The sequence below is a fragment of the Bos javanicus genome, chromosome 26 (genome assembly GCF_032452875.1).
Source record: "Bos javanicus breed banteng chromosome 26, ARS-OSU_banteng_1.0, whole genome shotgun sequence".
In the NCBI taxonomy this organism is placed as follows: Eukaryota; Metazoa; Chordata; class Mammalia; order Artiodactyla; family Bovidae; genus Bos; species Bos javanicus.
Genome location: NC_083893.1, coordinates 45,293,698 through 45,312,750, shown reverse-complemented (window position 1 = coordinate 45,312,750; position 19,053 = coordinate 45,293,698). Strand labels below are relative to the sequence as shown.

General features: G+C 47.0%; 1 protein-coding gene across 5 annotated transcripts in view; it reads left to right on the top strand.

Moving 5' to 3' along the window:
- C26H10orf90 (chromosome 26 C10orf90 homolog) overlaps positions 1-13,931 on the top strand; it is a 249,556-nt gene extending 235,625 nt beyond the window's left edge. For all 5 annotated transcript variants that reach the window (XM_061403984.1, XM_061403982.1, XM_061403981.1 and 2 more), the window contains 3 exons: positions 8,664-8,727; positions 12,868-12,967; positions 13,056-13,931. In XM_061403984.1, coding sequence (XP_061259968.1) covers positions 8,664-8,727; positions 12,868-12,967; positions 13,056-13,094 — 203 coding nt within the window. In that variant the 3' untranslated portion in view covers positions 13,095-13,931. The remainder of the gene's footprint in view (positions 1-8,663; positions 8,728-12,867; positions 12,968-13,055) is intronic.
- Positions 13,932-19,053: the final 5,122 nt, after the last annotated feature.

Sequence of the window (19,053 nt, the reverse complement as noted above, 5' to 3'; positions counted from 1 at the left end):
ATGACGACTGAAAAATCCATAGCTCTGACTCTATGGACCTTGGTCAACAAAGTGATGTCTCTGCTTTTTAATATACTCTCTGGGTTTGTCATAGCTTTTCTTCCAAGGAGCAAGCGTCTTTTAATTCTGTGGCTGCAGTCACTGTCCTCAGTGATTTTGTCTGTCAGTGTTTCCTTTTTTCTCCATCTATTTGCCATGAACTGAAGGGACTAGATGCCACAATCTTTACTTTTTTTGAATGTTGAGTTTTAAGCCAACTTTTTCACTCTCCTTTTTCACCTTCATCAAGAGGCTTGACTAAGGGTATAGGGTATACTTATGCTAAAACTGTTTCACTTTTGATCTGAAATGCAGATTTTCCTGGGCTTCCTGTATAATATTGGGCAATACTTCCTCAAAGCCTGGAAGCCCCTGGAGGGACTTGGCTGTTTTCCTTATCCTTCTTGTTATTGTTTCTCAGTGGTCCTCACACACGAGCAAGTCAGAATCCCCTGCTGGACTTGAGAGCTCACAGGACACTGGTCCAGCCCCAGAACTTCTGACCCAGCTGACTTGGGGCAGGAGTAAGAACTTTCATTTGTCACAAGTTCCCCAGTGATGCTGGTGCTGCTGGTTCGGGGAATGAAGGGGAAGCAGACACTGCCTAGATGTCGGCCTTTCTGTGAAAGCGTCAGCCCCACTTTGAGAACCATGGCCATCTATCTTCTGCAGAGAATAAACAGCCCATTGATTCCATCAATGACTCGATTCTCAGGCCCCTTAGCTGCTTGCTTTGAGACCTGAGGTTACGTTACTGACCTTTGAGACCTCTGCTCATCTGTAAAGAGGAAAACACCTGCTTTCCCGAGTCAAGGGATGAACTGAGTCACAAATGGGGGCCAGGGCAGGGGATGCTTGGAGACTGGTGGCTGTTAGCATCATGGCTGCCACTGGCGTCTCCAAGGTTATAGTCCATGTTCATATGGACCATTCCTGTGAGACCTTCCTAGGACCTTTAAGGCAGATGCTGTCCCCGCACAGAGCAGAGGAGGAACAGGAGGCCAGCAAGCTTGAGGGGCCAGTTCCAGGGCACAGAGCACCAAGCTGAGGCCTAACCCGATTCAGGTCTGCAGACTTGGATCCCAAGTGGACACCTCTTTTATGGTGTGGAGGGTCAGGCAGGCCAAAGGAAGTGTCAAAGTTACATCATAAAAACATGATGTTTAATGTACTAACACTTGTATGATTTTCATGAAGCAGAAACCAATGATGATTTCCTGCCATATGTAGTGAGGTCGCTGAGAGCTGGGGTCACTAAACCTTAGAGGCTGGTAAAGCTCCCTAGCTCCTTTGGGTCACCTTTAAATTCACCAATGTGCTCATTGTGAGTAATGCTGTACCTTGTTTTGCTGAACCCAGGGGAAAAAATGCACATTTTAGGCAATTGATGGTAGCCCTTGCTGAGGGTTCAGTGTGTGAGTGTCTGGTCTTGTGTGAGGATCTGAGTTGGTCTTCGAGTCTCTGCTACCACAGACAGCCAGGTGAGCTGAATTTGCATGATTTCAGTCTGTTCAGGGCTTCTTACGGCAGACAGCCAAGTCAGCTGAATCTAGAACCATAAAGGACAGGACCCTGGGGGACCGATGGGGAAGCAGCTTATGGTGGAGCTCTTGGGTCTGAGAGACAGAGCAACGGAATTGTGGTAAGACTCCTTTAAACAGTTTGACTTGGGGATCTGGTTTTTCTAGCTGGGGGAACTGAAGCCGTGGCCCCTGGTCTGCCCATATCGCATCAAGGATTCTACCTTATGAGCATGTGTGGGGAGGTTCGTGGGGTTCCAGAGTGCCTGGTGGGCCCTCCTCATGCCCCTTCCCCACCTCATGCCTAGGGGCAGGTCAGTGTCAGCGTGTGTGCACGCTCAGTTGTGTCCGACTCTTTGCAACCCCATGGACTGTAGCCTACCAGGCTCCTCTGTCCATGGAATTCTCCAGGCAAGAATACTGGAGTGGGTTGCCATGTCCTTCTCCAGGGGATCTTCCCAACCCAGGGATCAAATCTGTGTCTCCTGCATTGCAGGCAGATTCTTTATCAGCTGAGCCACCTGGGAAGCGCACGCCCAGGGGCAGACCCTTTCTCAAATCCATCCTTTAGTGCCCAGCACCCTGTGTGTTCACAGAGTCCCCAGGATAGTGATTCTGCTGGAGACTCGAGGGTCAGTCTGCATGTGCAGGAACCAAGCTCTCTGCAGAGAAAACAATTCACTTGCATTAACCAGAAGCCCGTGATGCCTCATTTCTTGACCTGAGCGTAGAAAGAGAAATAGATTTCTCTGCAGACCTCTGGTTTCTTTATCATTTCTTAATTTCAGATGCCTTTACCCGAAGGATCTGAGAGCCTCCTTGCATCTCTAAACTGTGACATTAGTATCTCTCTTTTGGGTCTGAATGGTTATTTGTCTCATTGTTGTAGAGCATTATTTTTATGTAAATGAAACACACAACCTCCACCACTACCCAGGCGCCTGGAATGGGCGGCTCACCATGTGAAACTGTCCTTCAGGGTCCCACAGAAGCATAGAAGGATTTCAGAAAAATGACGATGTTTATCCAGCACAGGATTTTATCATCACAAGAGCACTTTGGGGGTGAACAACCTATGAGTCTTTAACTAGCTTTTCTACGGTGCAATGCACATCATTTAGTTTCTGGAAGGCTAATTAGTCCAAGGTAGACCCTCGGCTGTGGCCTATGTCAGCAAATTAGAGATCCCAGCAAGACGAGCCAAATGGAAATGATGTGGAAGTAGCTGGATTCAACTCCCAAAGACCATGATGCGATTATTCCAGCCGCAGGAAGGCCAGCTGCTCACTGGCTTTGAGACTGACATAATGAACAGCCTCCCTTGTGAGCTTAGAATACACACCTATTGGTGTATTCTAAGGGCCTCTTTTTTAGGGGAAAAACCCTCTAGAGATTTTCTTCCCTAAGACATACCCCATTTCCATTCCTTTGGGTAGGCCATGTCTTTCTTAGAAGATACTGGGCAGTGTAGACTTGGCATCTCTACTCCAAACTGGCTTGTTGTCTCCTGGCTGGATTCTCTCCAACAGGCATCCCTTAGCTTTGGTGTTCGTAAGCTGGGGGAAGCTCATTCTAAAAGATTCTTCAAAGTGCTCAGGGTGACTGCTGCAAATCAGCTTCTGCGAGGGCACTGCACTAATAAATCCAGTGTGAACTTGATTATCATTTAGATTACTTGTTCAATAGGGAAAATGAAGCTTTGCAATCAGAGCTGTAGATAAGGACTCTGTGCGGAGGGAAATGAGCTCTGGCCTCATAAACAGTGCATCACGCTGGTGTCCAGGTGATCCTTGCTGCTCTGGTAACACCACTGGCTGGCTGAGTGTTCAGGCCACCTGTCCTGCGTGTGCACACGTGTTTACACACATGAGGTGAGGGTTGTGATAAACACCTGCTTTATGGAGATTAATGCGACGTCAGGCTTGTATTCAGCTGCTCCCCAAGAACAGCCTCAGAAACACCGAAATCTTGGTAGCTGGTTGTTTGCTTACACTATGTGTCTGGCCTTAACTCATGAACTTAGCAATAGGCCAGTAGTTTGGATACAATAATGAGCCAGACACCAGACACTCAGGTTTAAAAAGAAAAAGAATTTTCCAGAAAGACAGAAATGGGCAATTAACTACCTTAGTAATTGTATTAACGGGGAAAAAAAGCCTGCTCTATTTGAATGATAATTGGACATAAATACAGCTTCAATTCTTTCCTCCATATTAGTGAATTAGAATACAGGAAGCTTCAAGGAAAATCCATAAAAGATCCATAAGCTGGCTGAAAATTGTTCTCACCAGTCACTTTAATTTTATAAAGGCAGAATTTCCATTAAAAGGGTCTGGATAGATGGGCTTTCACTGTATCTTTGAGCACAGTGTGTGCAGGATGGTTTCCATCCTGTAAAATAAGGTCCCCAGTGGAGCCCACTGCATATTTCCTTGAAGAGCCGTCTCTTGCTGTAGGCTGGGCCTTGTGCTCTCGCTGTGTTTCTACGCGGGCCACCTTACTCCTGCGCTCCCTCTCACTATCAGGACACCACTTTATTTTTCAATATTCAGTTCAGCTGTGTCCTTCTGTGAAGTCTCTCCAGGTGCATCCCTTCCCTGATGGACCGCACAACCCCCATGAGCCCTCTCCCTATGCAGATGTCAGTAGTGACACCTGAAGGCCACGTGTATCAGGCTCTCGCCCTGGGCTGTGAGTCCTTTGTCTTACTGATCCTTGAGGCTACTGAGCACCAAACAGGTGAAAGTTAAACAGTCAAATGAAGGGTGGCTCCAACCCAAAGCCTGTTTTTCTTTCCTTTTTTCTTTCTATTTTATTCAACTATAGTTAATTCACAACATTATGTTAATTTCTGCTGTACAGCAAAGTGATTCAGTTATATATATACACATTCTTTTTCATATTCTTTTCCATTACAGTTTATCATAAGGTGCTGAATACAGTTCCCTGTGCTATACAGTAGGGCCTTGGTGCTTATGCATTCTGTATATAATAGTTTGCCCCTCCCTCCCTCCCCCATAAAATCTGGTTTTCTGTCCCACCTTCACAGCCCTCTTTGCTCGTATTCTGTGGGTGTGGCTGAGTCCGAGTCCTCCTATTTCCCGGTTGTGCTGAGCACTGCTTACGCAACCGCAATGGTCTGACCTGTCTCCCTGCAGCCGTGTTTGAATGTACTCTACCCTGTGTGCCTAGTTGCTCAGTCGTGTCTGACTCTGTGCGACCCCATGGACTGTAGCCCGCCAGGCTCCTCTGCCCATGGGGATTCTCCACGCAAGAACACTGGAGTGGGTTGCCATTTCCTCCTCCAGGGGATTTTCCCAACCCAGGGATCGAACCCAGGTCTCCCGCATTGCAGGCGGATTCTTTACTGTCTGAGCCACCAGGGAAGCCCTTATTCCTACCCATTTGGTGCGTATTCTGAACAGCTGCTGGAGCCATCCTTTGGGAATCCAAATCAGAGCCCCTACTTAAAACCTCAAGTGGGTCTTTGTCTCTTACTCTGAAGGAACACTTAACAGACTTGAAATTCTCCTTAATAGACTTGCAAAACCCAACAAGGATGGTTCCTACCTCCAGCAGTTACCAAATGCCAGTGTGTGTGCCCAACACATAGTGTGGCCCAACAATACCCAAAATACAGGGGTCTGGAGCAGAGAAAGCTTTACTGGAGGGCCATATAAGGAAAATGGGTGGCTCGTGCCCCTGAAAAGTCCAAACTCCCCTAAGGGTTTCAGCAAAGCTTTTCTAAAGGCATGGTGAGTGAGGGACGTGTTGGCTTTGGCAAACTTCTTGGTGTGGGAATCCTTTGTTCTCGCAGGTGTCATGAGGTTCCTGTAAACCTCCAACAGGACAAATGTTATTTTCTGCTTTGCAACTTTTCATCTCTATATGAATGGAAGAGTGTTACACCCTTAAAAGTCAGAACCTTGACAGAGGGCTCTCCTGTATATTTCAGGCTTTGGGAAACATTCTTAAAGCAAAAGCAGTAGAATACAAAGGCTGATGAAACGAACCTAATACAGAGTCAGATGTGTTCTTCCCTATTACACGGTGCCCACTAGAACCATGGGAGATTCTGGTGTAGATCCCAGTGCCCATGCGTGGGAATCATGGTCAGACTCCGCCGGCAGCGGTGGAGTGTGGCCTGGGTGGAGAACCACAGCGGTCTTTGCTCTCACCTCTGTTCCCCACCTGCCTTCTCACGCCCTCCTTCCTAGCACTGAAGGCACCATGGCCCCCTGATCCTTCCTCGCTCTTCCCTCTACTGGCTCGGGCAGCCAGCTCATTAGGGTCATAGTAACATATATCCTCCCCAAGGGACCTTCCTAACCACCCCCAGGACCCACTTGACCAAGTGGCCAGGATTCATTTTCATCACAACATTCACCTGATACTTTGTAGCTGATCTGTTCCTTATCCAGCTTCTCCCTCAATCATGAAGTCTCATGGTGGCAAGATCTTATCAGTGCTTTTTTCTTCTGAGCATTCCCTGGAAGCATAGTCCTTGCTCCTTCAGTGTAGGAGGAAGGGGGAAGAGAAAGAAATTTTGGAATGATGCCTGGGAAATTGACCAGCATGTGTCAGGGCTCCCAAAAGATGGATTCTGAAACCACAGGTTGGTGACCACGTTCTGAGACTGAGGGTGTGTGTGGGCAGGGCTGGACAGACTGGTTTGGACTGAAACCCAGCTCTGTCGCTCACTCATTCACTGATGACCCAGAGCAGGGGACCCTTGGCCCCTTGAACTTTGATTTTCTGTCCCTGAAATGCAAAAATTACGAGCACATCACAGGGTTGGTGTGAAGACCTATTGAGACCCAATAAATGCTAGCAGTTATTATCACTAGCAGTGCTGACCCTCTGGCGCCACACTGCCCCCGCCCTCTTCCGGCCACCTTCCCTCTCAACGTGCCAAACGTGCTTTTTTCTTTTTTTGCTCTAGTGAGGTCAGGAGCCATTACAACGCATGATGATTTATTTTAAACCACTTCCTCCAGGGAGGCAGAATTTTGTTCTTTTCCTGTCTTCCCTTGCATCCTGAAAGCCTCCATTGCTCATCCGATGAGCCTGGTGCTGTTAGGAAAACTCAAAGTCAACAGCGACCAGCACAAGGCGTGGGCCGGAGCCTGCCGGCTGGGGTCTGCACTCCTGGACGCAGATCTGCTTGTTTTGCCTACGTCGGCTGCTGGGCCCAGAATTTAAACTTGTGCTGAGGCACAGCAGGCGGAGAAGAGTTCAGAAAAGAAAACCGAGGAGGTACCCAGGACTCACATTCACTTGTGTTTCCTCTTGGAAATGAGACCAAAGCTTCACTGTGGTATCAGGCACTCAAAAGAAATAAATCAAACTGAACCAAAACAAAAACAGAGCTAATATCTGCGGGGAGACCACATGCAATTAAGCTGAGATTTTTAAGTGTTTTACAGGCCGTTCATAGCCTTTCTATCCCCCTGGGGCCCCTGCCTCAGTCCACACCAGCCTCTCCCTCATCCTGAGTCGCTCCTGAGGAATGCTGGTTCAGACTGGAGTCTAAGTCTGCAGGCGGCTCCTTCTGCCTGGAGTGGGAGTCTGTAGGCAGACACATGTTTGCTTGCCTGAGACCCTGACTGCCCTGGCAACACCCCCATTTCTTTGGAATGCTGTTCGGCTCTTCCTGAGGTCTTGGGTTCTGGCCTGGCCCTGTCTAGATGGAGAGGGGAGGGTGGGCACTGGGAGGTGTCTTGGCAGATCAGAGTCCTCGTGGTGAGGTTGACTCTCCTGGTTCACATGGCCCAATGCCTTTCCAAACACTGGGGATGTTTCCCCTTCACTGTGAACATTCTTCTGATTTCTTTCTCCTTTCTCTTGTTTCTCCTTTGAATCTTGTCTTTGAGGTTGAGGAACGGTACCATCTTTTATGTTTATAACCAGACAGAAGACAAGCTCAGCCACTGTGCCATTTCCATATTGTAAATCACAGCTGTGTTGTAGTTCCCCAGACAGGAAAAGACTTCTTCATATCCTCGCCTCTGGTCTGCCTTCTTGTATATTCTTGAAAAATTCTGCACATTCTCAAGCTTGGGGTATCTGAAGTGGCTCCGCTGGAGTGTTGAATACAGGGAACAGGCCCAGGTGGGGAGACTGATTGAAGCCTGGTGGGGTCTTGGCTGGGGATGCCAGGAGCCTGCCTTAGTTTTGTGACTAAAGGATGCTGAGTCACCACCTACTTCTGCCGAGTGAAGGCTGGTGTGCTGGTTACTATCCAGGTGTTCCGGGCAGTTTGTGTGATAGCCACTCAGATGCATCCCCATGCAGCAAGCACCCCAGGAGCATTTTGGGGTGCCAGACTCTTGGCTAATCTATAGGGCCAAGAATCTCTCAGGAATCTCAGAGTTGTATCAAAAGGGTACTCACTATTTTTTTTCTTTCTAAAAAAAAAAAAATGCAGACCATTTTTATGAGTGCCATCTGTACACATCCTTGCAATTAGCAATGTGTACTCTTATTAAAAGACGTTCCAGACTTGGTGATGTGTAGCCACTGGGCACTTTCTCAAAGGACGCTAGACAGATGTTACTGTTACGTTGCTTTCCGTTATGTTTTCTGACCTTGGAAAGGACGAATTCTTCCCCCTTAGAAAGGGAGTCGAGGCTGGCCATCCATGAGGGAGACGGCACTTGTGAGTGAAAGCTCCTGCTCTCGGTGTTCTCAGAGGCACCGAGACCTAGTGGGATTGTTTTGTAGATGGGATGACCACCTTCCCAGCCCCACACCCAGGGTGACGCTGAAACACGTTTTTGTGCTACCCTGGCACAACCCCAGTAAACTGTGACTCTTTATTGCTCAATGAAGCCTGCAAAGGAGTCACTGCCCCTGAAGTCTGTTAGAGCTGACCTTGAACTTCATGCTGTATTTGACTGTTGTCAAGGCCAACCTGTAGCTTGTCAATTTTAATACAATCATTTGTGGTATGTGTCTACTGAGTCCTGCTGTGTTTATAACAGGCTGATCTTAGATTAAGGACGGATAACAGAGAGTCAAGCAAGCCTGCCATGATGTTTTTCTAGATAAGTGCATATCTGTACCTTCTGAAATTAATCATCTTTCCTTTTTTTTTTTTTTCAGATAACTTGTTCAAACCCAAAGAAAGGTACATTTCAGAGAAGGAGATGCACATGCGGTCTAAAAGGTACTTGGTTCTATTGTGTGAGGTCGAAAAAGTGGGGGAAGGAGGGGTGGCTTGCTGGATGCAGGCTCTGCCCAGCGGGGCCACCACTTCTAGGTCCGTGTTTGAGCTCTGAGGTCTTCTCGGCCGTGAATTTGAAAAGCTGGCCCAAAGGAGCGCAGTTGCCGAATTGCACCTCTGAATGTTGATGTCGTTCTTGGAAAACCCTTAGGAAGGCGGTAGGTCTTGAGTTCTGAACCAGTCCGCTAATTGGTCTCTAGGAGATCCCCAGACTCAACAGAAATGCTTCTGCATGTTCCTGCCATTGCTCTGGGCAGGTGCCGTTTGTCACTGTGCACCTTCGCAGGTAATTTCATAAGAGGGGGAGGAGCTGGGTCTCCGGGCCTTCAGGAAAGCTTCCAGGCCTGGAGGTGGACAGTGTGAGGGGGCCACGGAGCCGCAGAGGACCACAAGCTGGCCTTCTTGGCGCCCGGCTGCCGCAAGCTCTCCATGTCCTGCTTGGCTGGTTGCAGTTCTGGACGCCCCCTCTTTCTCACCAGTACACAAAGGCTGCCATTCTTCCCGAGCTCGGGCCTCCCAATCCACACGTAATAACCCGGCAGAGTTCGCCAAGTTCATGCAAGTAACATGTCATTAGTTTATAATAAAGTATCTGGCACTAGGGGGAATTATAATAATTAAACCAAACTGATAGGGCAACTCAGAGAAACCATTGAAATAGGAAGAGTACATTTCTCCCCACTCCAGGCACAAAATCTCTGCTTTTCCCATGATTATATTGTTTCCATGATCATTAGCCAGCTTTGATTATCTGTAGGGAACCTCTCTGTGAATTTAAAAAAAAAAGTGTCAGTGAGGAGGAGGGGAACCCTTCCATTAACCACCGGCTTCACAGTGTTCTAACTGGGCGTTTGAAAGGGCCACTGGGGGTCGAGACCTGCTGTTTCAGAAGTATGAAGCCGTGTATACCTCATGCTCAAAGTATTCCTCTTTCAATTTAGTGGAAAATTCAGCCAAATGGTCCCCTCCTGGTCCCTAAGCCCAAAGCCACTATTGTGGAGGCTTGAAATTAAAATGCTAGCTCTCAAAGCGGCATCTGCGGACAGAGCATTGTCCTGTCATCTTACTGAAGACAGAACAGCCTCCGAGAGGATCAGTGGTGCTGTGTCCCCCGTCATGACTTCCCTGGCTGGAAGCCGGGGCTCCTTGGATACAGTCAGTGAGGCATCTACGCTGTGGTCTGCCCTAAGTGGACTCAGACCTCGGCTCTCGGACTTCACTCCCCCGCAGAATTATAATGGAGCTTTCTTTTCTTTCGTGTTCTTTGTTATTAATTATGTTACTAAATTGCACTTTCATTTTAAAAATTCAAGCACAGGAGAGAGAACTGAAGTCGCTCATGACCAGCTATCCCCTCTCCTACCCCATTTCCCCAACCTTGTCCTGCCTCCAGAGACACCATAGGTATTGGCATCCTTTATACGCTTCCAGGCCTTTCTCTCTGCCTGAAAACAGACATTTACTTGTTACATATACAATTGTCTAATTTTTTTACCATAAATGGGATCATGCTATGTATTATCTTTCTATAGCTTGCTTCTTTTACTTTATGTCTGTGGGGTCTTTCTATGTCAGAAGATATGGATGATTTTCTTAGCTGATGCAGAGTGGTCCATTGCATAAATTAACCACAATTTGTTAAGGATGTTCTTTTAAGAAAATACTGTAGAAGAAGCTCCAGGATTGAGGCCTAGGAATTTTTATCCTGAACACCCCACATGGTCAGATGGTTAAGATGGGGACGATGTGTCTGTATGGGTGCAGGAGGATTTCCACTGGGGAGCTTTGGGACATGTCATCTTTCCTACTGATCCTGATGGCCTTCTCCTGGTTCCTTCTCGAACAGCTCCTGGGCTTGGCAGTCGTGTGTGCACTCATTAATTCGTACCATGCTGATGGCCTCTGTGCCAGGCACTCTGATGGGTGTAGGCAGTGCCTGGGTTACTTTATGCTGTGTGACTGGGGGCCAGTGTGGCAAGAAGTCAAGCAGACCAAGGCTGGGCTCCCAGCTCCTCATTCACCAGCTGAGGGATGTCACTGGCCTCCTGACCTCGCTGGGCCTGGGCTCCTCACTCCCATAACAGGACACTGTGCGTCTCTTCCACCTGGTGTGAGGGCTACCTGGGAAACTCGTGTCAGATGATTAGACTAGTAAGGGGCCCTCCTACACTTTGTTGGTGGGAATATAAATTGATATAGCTCCTATGGAGAACAGTAAAGAGGAGGATCCTTAAAAAACGGAAAACAGAGCTACCATATGATCCTGCAAGCCCATTCCTGGACATATACCCAGAGAAAACTGTATTTGAAGAGGTACATGCACCCCAATGTTCATAGCAGCACTATCCACCATAGCCAAGACATGAAAGATACCTCAGTGTACATCAACAGATGAATGGATCAAGATATGAAACATACATACGATGGAATATTACTCAGCCATAAAAAAGAACGAAACCGTGCCATTTGCCGCAACATGGATGGACCTAGAGATGATCACACTACGTGAAGCAGGTCAGACAAGTGTCATGTGATGAAAGCCACGTATACGTGGATTCTAAAAAATAATGATATAAATGAACTTATCTGCAAAACAGAAATAGACCCACAGACTTAGCAAAGAAACGTGTGCTTACCTGGGGAAAGGGTGGGGGAGGGATGAATTGGGAGTTCGGGGCTAACACATACATACTGCTGTGTGTAAAACAGAAAATCACCAAGGACCTACTGTGCAGCACCAGGAAGTGGACTCAGTACTTTTTAATAACCAATCTGAAAAAGAATACACATACACGTATAAGCTAAATCACTGCTGTACACCTGAAACTAACACAGCACCATAGATCAGCTATACTGACCACAGCCATACTGTAAATCAGCTGTATATTCAGTAAAAAGATAATTTCAAAAGATAAACTCGTAAAAAAGATGATTAGCCTAATACCCATTAACCAAGACGACGTCTTGCTAATGTTGCCATCATCAATCTTTCCATACTTTGTAATTATTATTTTAATTGGGGAACATGTTAAATTTTGTCGGGCTTTCAAACATGAGGGAAAATAAAAGAGATGTTCAGCCACATGTCACTGGTACAGCATCCTCAAAGCTCAGGCTGCAGTGTCCCCTCTCTGTCCATGGATGCCAGCCAAAATCTTGTTTGCATCAGTACATACGCAGTCTCTGTAGGGAAGTAAGAAGGAAGGGCCCAGAAGGAGGCTCCCTAGGCCCTGCTGGTATCCTGGAAGCTCCTGATTTTGCACCAGGACAAACGTGTGATACTTATGCCTAAGATGAGTTTGGAAACATCTTCCTTAGGAATGCAGTAGGTGAAGAGGCAGACACGCACATTTTATCTGTGGGCTGCTCCAATATGACCCCAGCTACGTTCATAGATTCGCCGCTCCTTTTCCAAGGCATAGGAAGACAAAAGCTGAGAGGCAAAAAAAGTATTTGGTAAAAAGTAGGTTTACACTCAGGGGGCTTCCCAGGTGGCTCAGATGGTAGAGAATCCACCTGCCAATACAGGAGTTGCAGGAGACACAGGTTTGATCCCTAAGTTGGGAAGATCCCCTGAAAGAGGAAATGGCAACCCACTCCAGTATGCTTGCCTGGGAAATCCCATGGACAGGGGAGGCTGGTGGGGTACAGTCTGTGGGGTCACAAAGAGTTGGACACGACTGACTGAGCATGCACACACACACACACACACACACACACACACACACACGTGTACACTCAGAGTGGCCAAAGCAGTAGGCCTGGCATCTCTCATTTTACAAGCAAGTGGTCAATTATCACAAGGGGTGGAGAGAAAGAAACCTGACTTCTAAAGAAATCCCTGGCTCCTCCAGCTCTGCCCTGGGTGGGGCCCCATCTACTGCATGGCCCCCGCCTGGGCAGCCCTGTCTGCAGACAGACAGGGGAGCCCCAGGTCTAGGGGTCTCAGAGACGTGGGGTGGTCCAGAGCCAGCTGATCTGCCCTTTGAAATGTAAGCGCCTGCTGACAAGACAGGAGGCAGAGCCACGGCAGACGCCCGCTGTCTCGCTACCATTTCAAAATGTTTTCTCAATTTGTTTCAGAATCTATAATAACTTGCCGGAAGTTAGGAAGAAAAAAGAGGAACAAAAGAAAAGGGTGATCTTACAGAGTAACAGACTCCGGGCCGAGGTCTTCAAAAAGGTAACGGCCCGGCCGCCTGCAGGGGTGACGTGTGTGTGGCGCCCAGATGCTGAGTCTGAACTTGATGTCTCTGTCTCTGCTTCCCCAGCAATTACTGGACCAGCTCCTTCAAAGGAACGCGGTGTAACCACGGGCTGCCCCACCGACCCTCTACCTGGACCTGGGATGACTTCAAACGCTGGATAAACCATTAAACTTAACCATATCTTCATGACGTGAAACACTTATTTTACTTCTGATGTGTTTTTTTTTTTTCATAAAGCAAAGCATAGCTTCCTGAGTTGCTGACCTTAACCAAGCAGAAATGATAACCCTTGAGGAAATGGGTCTTCAGACTGCAGTGGGGTAATCAACCCCACGGAACCCACCTGATACAGTCCTTTCTTCTGATGTGTACTCCCACCATTTCCACCAGGCACAAAGGCCTTCTATGCGCTCACGGGCTTAGATCCCTGGGGACTGGCTTTTTTTTTTTTCTTTTTCATTGAATTTCTAGGACCTAAATACATGACTTTAAAAATACCATTCCCAACTTCTGCCAGTTCTGCAAACTCCAGATTTTGGACCATCGCACAGTGTGTTTGAAACCCCTCTGGATGTCTGTACCATTAATACTGCAGGTGACTTTGGAGCTAGGTGGCTGCTCTGTCAGAGACTGCGGACTTGTTTAGCCGCCCCTACCACCCCTACCCCACTCCTAGCACCTGTCTTCATTCAGCAAAAGAGTCTATATCCACGGAAGTCACGAGGGCAGAATTGGCTGGAAAGGGATTGTAGGTCACATCAGTGTTTTGGGCAAGCCACCCCCCAACCAAAAGAGCTGCATGGCTGAAAATGGCCTGATGGCTCCAACTCTGCCGTTTGTTCCTCCAAGCCCTTACAATGTCCATTATTTATAAATGTGTTTAGGGAGTGAAGAACAATAGTTTTACCAAAAATGGAAATAAATGCAACTATACAAACATTGTTGCCCCGTCCTGCGTTCTGTATTATGAACCAAGCAGCTAGTGCAGGGGGTGCTCAGAAACGCTGCCAAGTTCCGGGGGGACCTCTGACCTGCTCCTGGTCTACCACCACCTGACCATCGAGCCACCAGGTAAGGGCCCTTGAGCTTCCTGATGGCCGGGTCCCTTCTCCTCCTGCAGTCTCTCTCCTGCTCCCTCTGCTGGCAAAGCCTGGCATCGTGGGAGCGGGCAGAGGGAAAACATTTCAAGGGCCTGGATCCACTTTAACAGAGAAGGCAAGGAAGGGTGCATAGGGCCGTGTAGGATGATTAAGAGCTGGCATGGCTAGTTACTTCACTTGCTTCAGTCTGCTCATCTCTGTCCATTAAACAAAGATCGTTACAGCGTCTTCTCCTTCAGTTTTCTACGGGAATGGGCCAGTGTGAGTGGAGCGCTTAGAAGGAGGTCTGGCCCAGAGTGAACAGCCGGAGTGTTTCTTGTCATCTCGACATAGACGTGGAAGTAGAGAGTCCTGAGAAACCCTGAGCACAAGGCCACCAGTTGGTCATCTCTTAGTCCCTCAGCTTGGTGCTGAGAAGATGCACCAGCAAGACTGTCGAATCTGCAGGTGTTGCTACAGCAAAAATCAGTCATATACACTGGATGCTTTGCAGGCTTTGTATTTTCTCAGGCTCTTCTCATTCTTAGAAACAGTTTTGACAGCATGGTTACGCTTGCCCTTAAGGTTAATTTGGTGTTTGTGAACGTATGAGGCCTCTTCTAGAATGCAATGTTGAATTTCTGTTTACATTTTTAATGCTTTTTAACAAAAAAATTTTTCATCAAATGCGTGGTATTAGTTTAGGACAGTGTTTCGTAGGTAGCTATCTTGTCACAGCTTCTACTTGTTTTTCTTTAATATCTTCAGAGAATTTCCAATACTTTTCCTAACCAATAATTTAAATTCAGGGCCAAACCACTTCTGGACTGTTCTGTGACACTTTCTAAAAAGTGGATTTGTGTCAGTTAATATCTAAATATCTCAGAGTGCCTGGGTAGAGCCAACTTTCAAAAATGCCCAGAAAGGGCTTCCTACCTTTGCAAACCTGATGTCAAATCTTAAAATCTAAAGAATAAATAAAAGCCCACTTGAGATTAAATGCCACTGAGTTATGTATTCCTGAGGACAGTTCTTAACTAAGGTGCTTGAGGTGAGTAGTGGGTAGGAATTTATGATGTCTATTGAGCTTTGCTTTCCTCTGGACAGCCAGCTCAGGACAAGGCTGCAAGTTAAGTTTTAGTTTCTGCTCAACTAATTTCTTTTTTCTGTGATTATAGCTGTTTTTTAATGCTGATGTGCTTCAGTTCAGTTCAGTTGCTCAGTTGTGCCCAATTCTTTGTGACCCCGTGGACTGCAACACACAGGCTTCCCTGTCCATCTCCAAATCCCAGAGCTTGCTCAAACTCATGTCTATCAAGTTGGTGATGCCATCCAACCATCTCATCCTCTGTCATCCCGCTCTCCTCCTGCCTTCAATCCTTCCCAGCATCAGGGTCTTTTCCAATGATGTGCTTAGTCGCTCAGTCGTGTCCAACTCTTTGTGACCCCAGCCCATGGACTGTAGCCCACCAGGTTCTTCTGTCCAAGGGAATTCTCCAGGCAAGGATACTGGAGTGGGTAGCCATTCCCTTCTCCAGTGGATCTTCCCAACCCAGGGATTGAACCCAAGTCTCCCTCTTTGCATGTGGATTCTTTACCATCTGGGCTACCAGGGAAGCCCAATACTGATGAGTGAATTTCAAATATCCAGCATTTCTGTTATAATGAGGTCATCACAGAAATATAATAATATTATTAATAGAATAAATGTGGAAGTAAAGGCCTGAATCCTATTAGCCATCCCTATAGCTCTGTCAGGAATTGGTCACCATGTGCTAGATTCTCTTATTAACATCAGGCTTAGGGAAAGACTAGACTTGGAAATTATAATAGGATGCATCATCATCATAACTTCAGTATTCACATCCAGTCCTGGAGCTGATTTCTTTGCATCTGAGCATGTTTGGGTTCTGGCACGCAATGATCCTTTAGTGATAAAGCAGGCTGCAGGAGCAGAGGTTCCGTGGCTGATATTCATGAGTTTGGACCAGACAACATTTGGAACCATTTGAGATGACAGAGCAGACGGTCACGGCACCAGGCCGCCTTGCTGTGGTCTCCGTGCCTTCACGTCGAAGGAGACACTCCTATTTTGGTGATGTGTCCTCTCTGCCAGCTGGTAATGGAATAATGGAAAAACAATTGCCTGGGTTTTTTTAGCCAGCGTCTGTTGCCAACCCAACTTCCTGGAAGGTATGTGCTCTTGGGGTGAGTCAGCAAATGCTTGCTCAGATGAAACGCTTCTCATTGAAAGAACTATTTGTGAAACAACCAATGGTTGAAGAGCGGCTGAAAATCCTCTTCCTTCTGAAGTTCTCCCACGTCAGCACTTGCTGGTATAAAAATCTCAGCTCGTGGACCTGGTCTCACTGTACCAAGTGGCTGACAGTCTGAACGTGAGGCAAGTCAGAGGCAGAACAAGAGAAGGAGACGTGCAGTCACCTCGCCCCACAGGAGGGTCTCAGACAGCGGAGACAGGCGGGTTCTGGGTTAAGGAGAGTGATGGAAAAAAAAAAAAATGATTCACTGTGGCTTTGTGTGAGAGTGTTGGCGTGTGCATTAAAAGCAAAGGAAATGATCTGTGAAGTGATTAAAATGAGTCCATCAGCAGATGGTTCTCCGTGAGAGAGCTCAGGGCATTTGCACTTTCATCAATACTTGATCACAACCCATGAATGTCTAGCTAAATAGAAACCTTTTGGGATCGGCTGTCACGGGGCTGAACCAGTCACCCCATGGACCGAAACACGTAGGAAGTCTTTCCAGCCTTCTCTGTCTCATGGGGACATGATGTCCCCCACTTCTCTGGAGCACAGGCTGTCAGAAACTTCCCTGAGATTCCATCTCCCCACCAGCAGGCTGCTGGGGAAGCAGGCGCCTCCACGCAAATGTTTTCTCCACATGGAGCGTAGCGACAGTGTTGGCTCGTCGCCCCCAGAATGGAGGGTTTCTTTCAAGTCCCGTTGGCCGCCTCAGGCAGAGTTCTGATCCTGGGACCCCAAGAGACTGTCTGAGGTAGTTGTCTGGGGTGTGTAGCAGGGGAGGCGTTGAAATTCTTCCCCTTTTTCTTGCTTCTCTAAGCAGGAGAACCATATCCACATCAGGGATGCTGTGACCTGCCAGGCTGCAGCCAGAAATGTGACTTCAAGCAGACATCTTTCCCGCAGATCTTCACACGTCAAGACCTTGACGAAGGGGCCAGAAGTGGGGAGACTTGACTTGCCTCTAGGATTTTCAAAAAGGCTGGGTGGTTCTTATCAAAGCTTGAAAGGAAAGAGAAAGAAGTCTGTGGTCTATATTGTAGCTGAGGGGAAAAAAAATGATAAATTTCTTAAAATCGTTTTGGTGAAACAGCACCAAGCATGAAAGATGTAGGGAAAGTGTCCTGTGGATGACTTTCAGAGCGTCCTCCCTGTGTTCCGCTTTACTTTGCTGACATACGTGAATGAAGCAACAGCTGTAACTGACATCAGGGTAAAGATATTACAACCGTTAACCCATATTAACTGCATATGACGTGTAATGTCTTTTCATCAAAGCCAACGAGGCTGCCTGCCTCTCTTGCCCACTGATGTCAGGAAGAGGGAAATTATAAATCTTTTCACTGCTGCTGACTTATAAAGAAATACACCCACACTGTGTGTTATATCCACTGTGGTTTCTCATGACCGTTGCTATTACATGGATACCAAAGGAATTAGTGATGACCATCCTCTTGACTGTAATGTGTTGCCAAATATGCGCTTGCTGTCAAAAAAAAAAAAAAAGCCATCAGGCGCACGTACAGAATTTTTGTGTTTGTTTTTGCTTAAAAATATACCTGCAGGCTGGTGAGGCCAGATTTAATTATTATATGCTGACATCATTCCAAGTCTTACTCTTTCAGCTGAAATGTTTATTAAATCAAAATGACAAAATGATCCAGGATATTTTTCTGGGTTTTTGGTAGCCCATGACATTTCATTAACAAGGCTAAGCTTATATGTCTACAATGGATAACAAAGATTTTCGCATGGATTAAACTAGGGTGTGTTGTTATTCAGTTGCTAAGTTGTGTCTGACTCTTTGCAACCCCATGGACTGCAGCATGCCAGATTTTCCCTGTCCTTCACTATCTCCCAGAGTTTGATCAAATTCATGTCCATTGAGTTGGTGATGCCATCCAATCATCTCATCCTCTGTTGTCCCCTTTTCCTTCTGCCTTCAATCATTCCCAGCATCAGGGTCTTTTCCAATGAGTCGACTCTTCACATTAGTTGGCCAAAGTATTGGAGCTTCAGCTTCAGCATCAGTGCTTCTGATGAATATTTAGGGTTGATTTCCTTTAGGATTGACTAGTTTGATCTCCTTGGCTGTCTCTTGGCTGTCCAAGGGCCTCTCAAGAGTCTTCTCTGGCACCACAGTTCGAAAGCATCAGTTCTTCAGCGCTCAGCCTTCTTTATGCTCATTGGTGATATATGGTTTTGCAGAAGTTATTTCAAACTGGGGTGTTTCAACCTTAATTCTCAATTAGCAGTTGAGCAAGACTCCTCTCCCTCTAAGCCCCACCTGCATGCCCTGAACAGAAAAAAGGAGAACTGCTGAACCCAGGCTCTTATCCAAATGTTTCTAAAAGTGATAGCTTAGAAAGCTTTTTTTCATGAGTGTTAACCCCATGACACACAGGGAGATATTTCTTCTCTGTAGGTTCTCAGGGCTCTGTAACAGAAAACAGACTAACAAGACCAAGACACACAAGTTTATTAGCACAGTTTTCTCATATACCAGCTTCCCTGGTGGCTCAGAGGTAAAGAATCCTCCTCCCAATGCATGAGATTCTGGTTTGATCCCTGGGTCAGGAAGATCCTCTGGAGAAGGAAATGGTAACCCAGTCCATTTTTCTTGCCTGAGAAATCCCATGGACAGAGGAGCCTGGTGGGCTACAGTCCATGGGGTTGCAAAGAGTCAGACACGACTGAGTGACTAAACAACAACAATTCTCA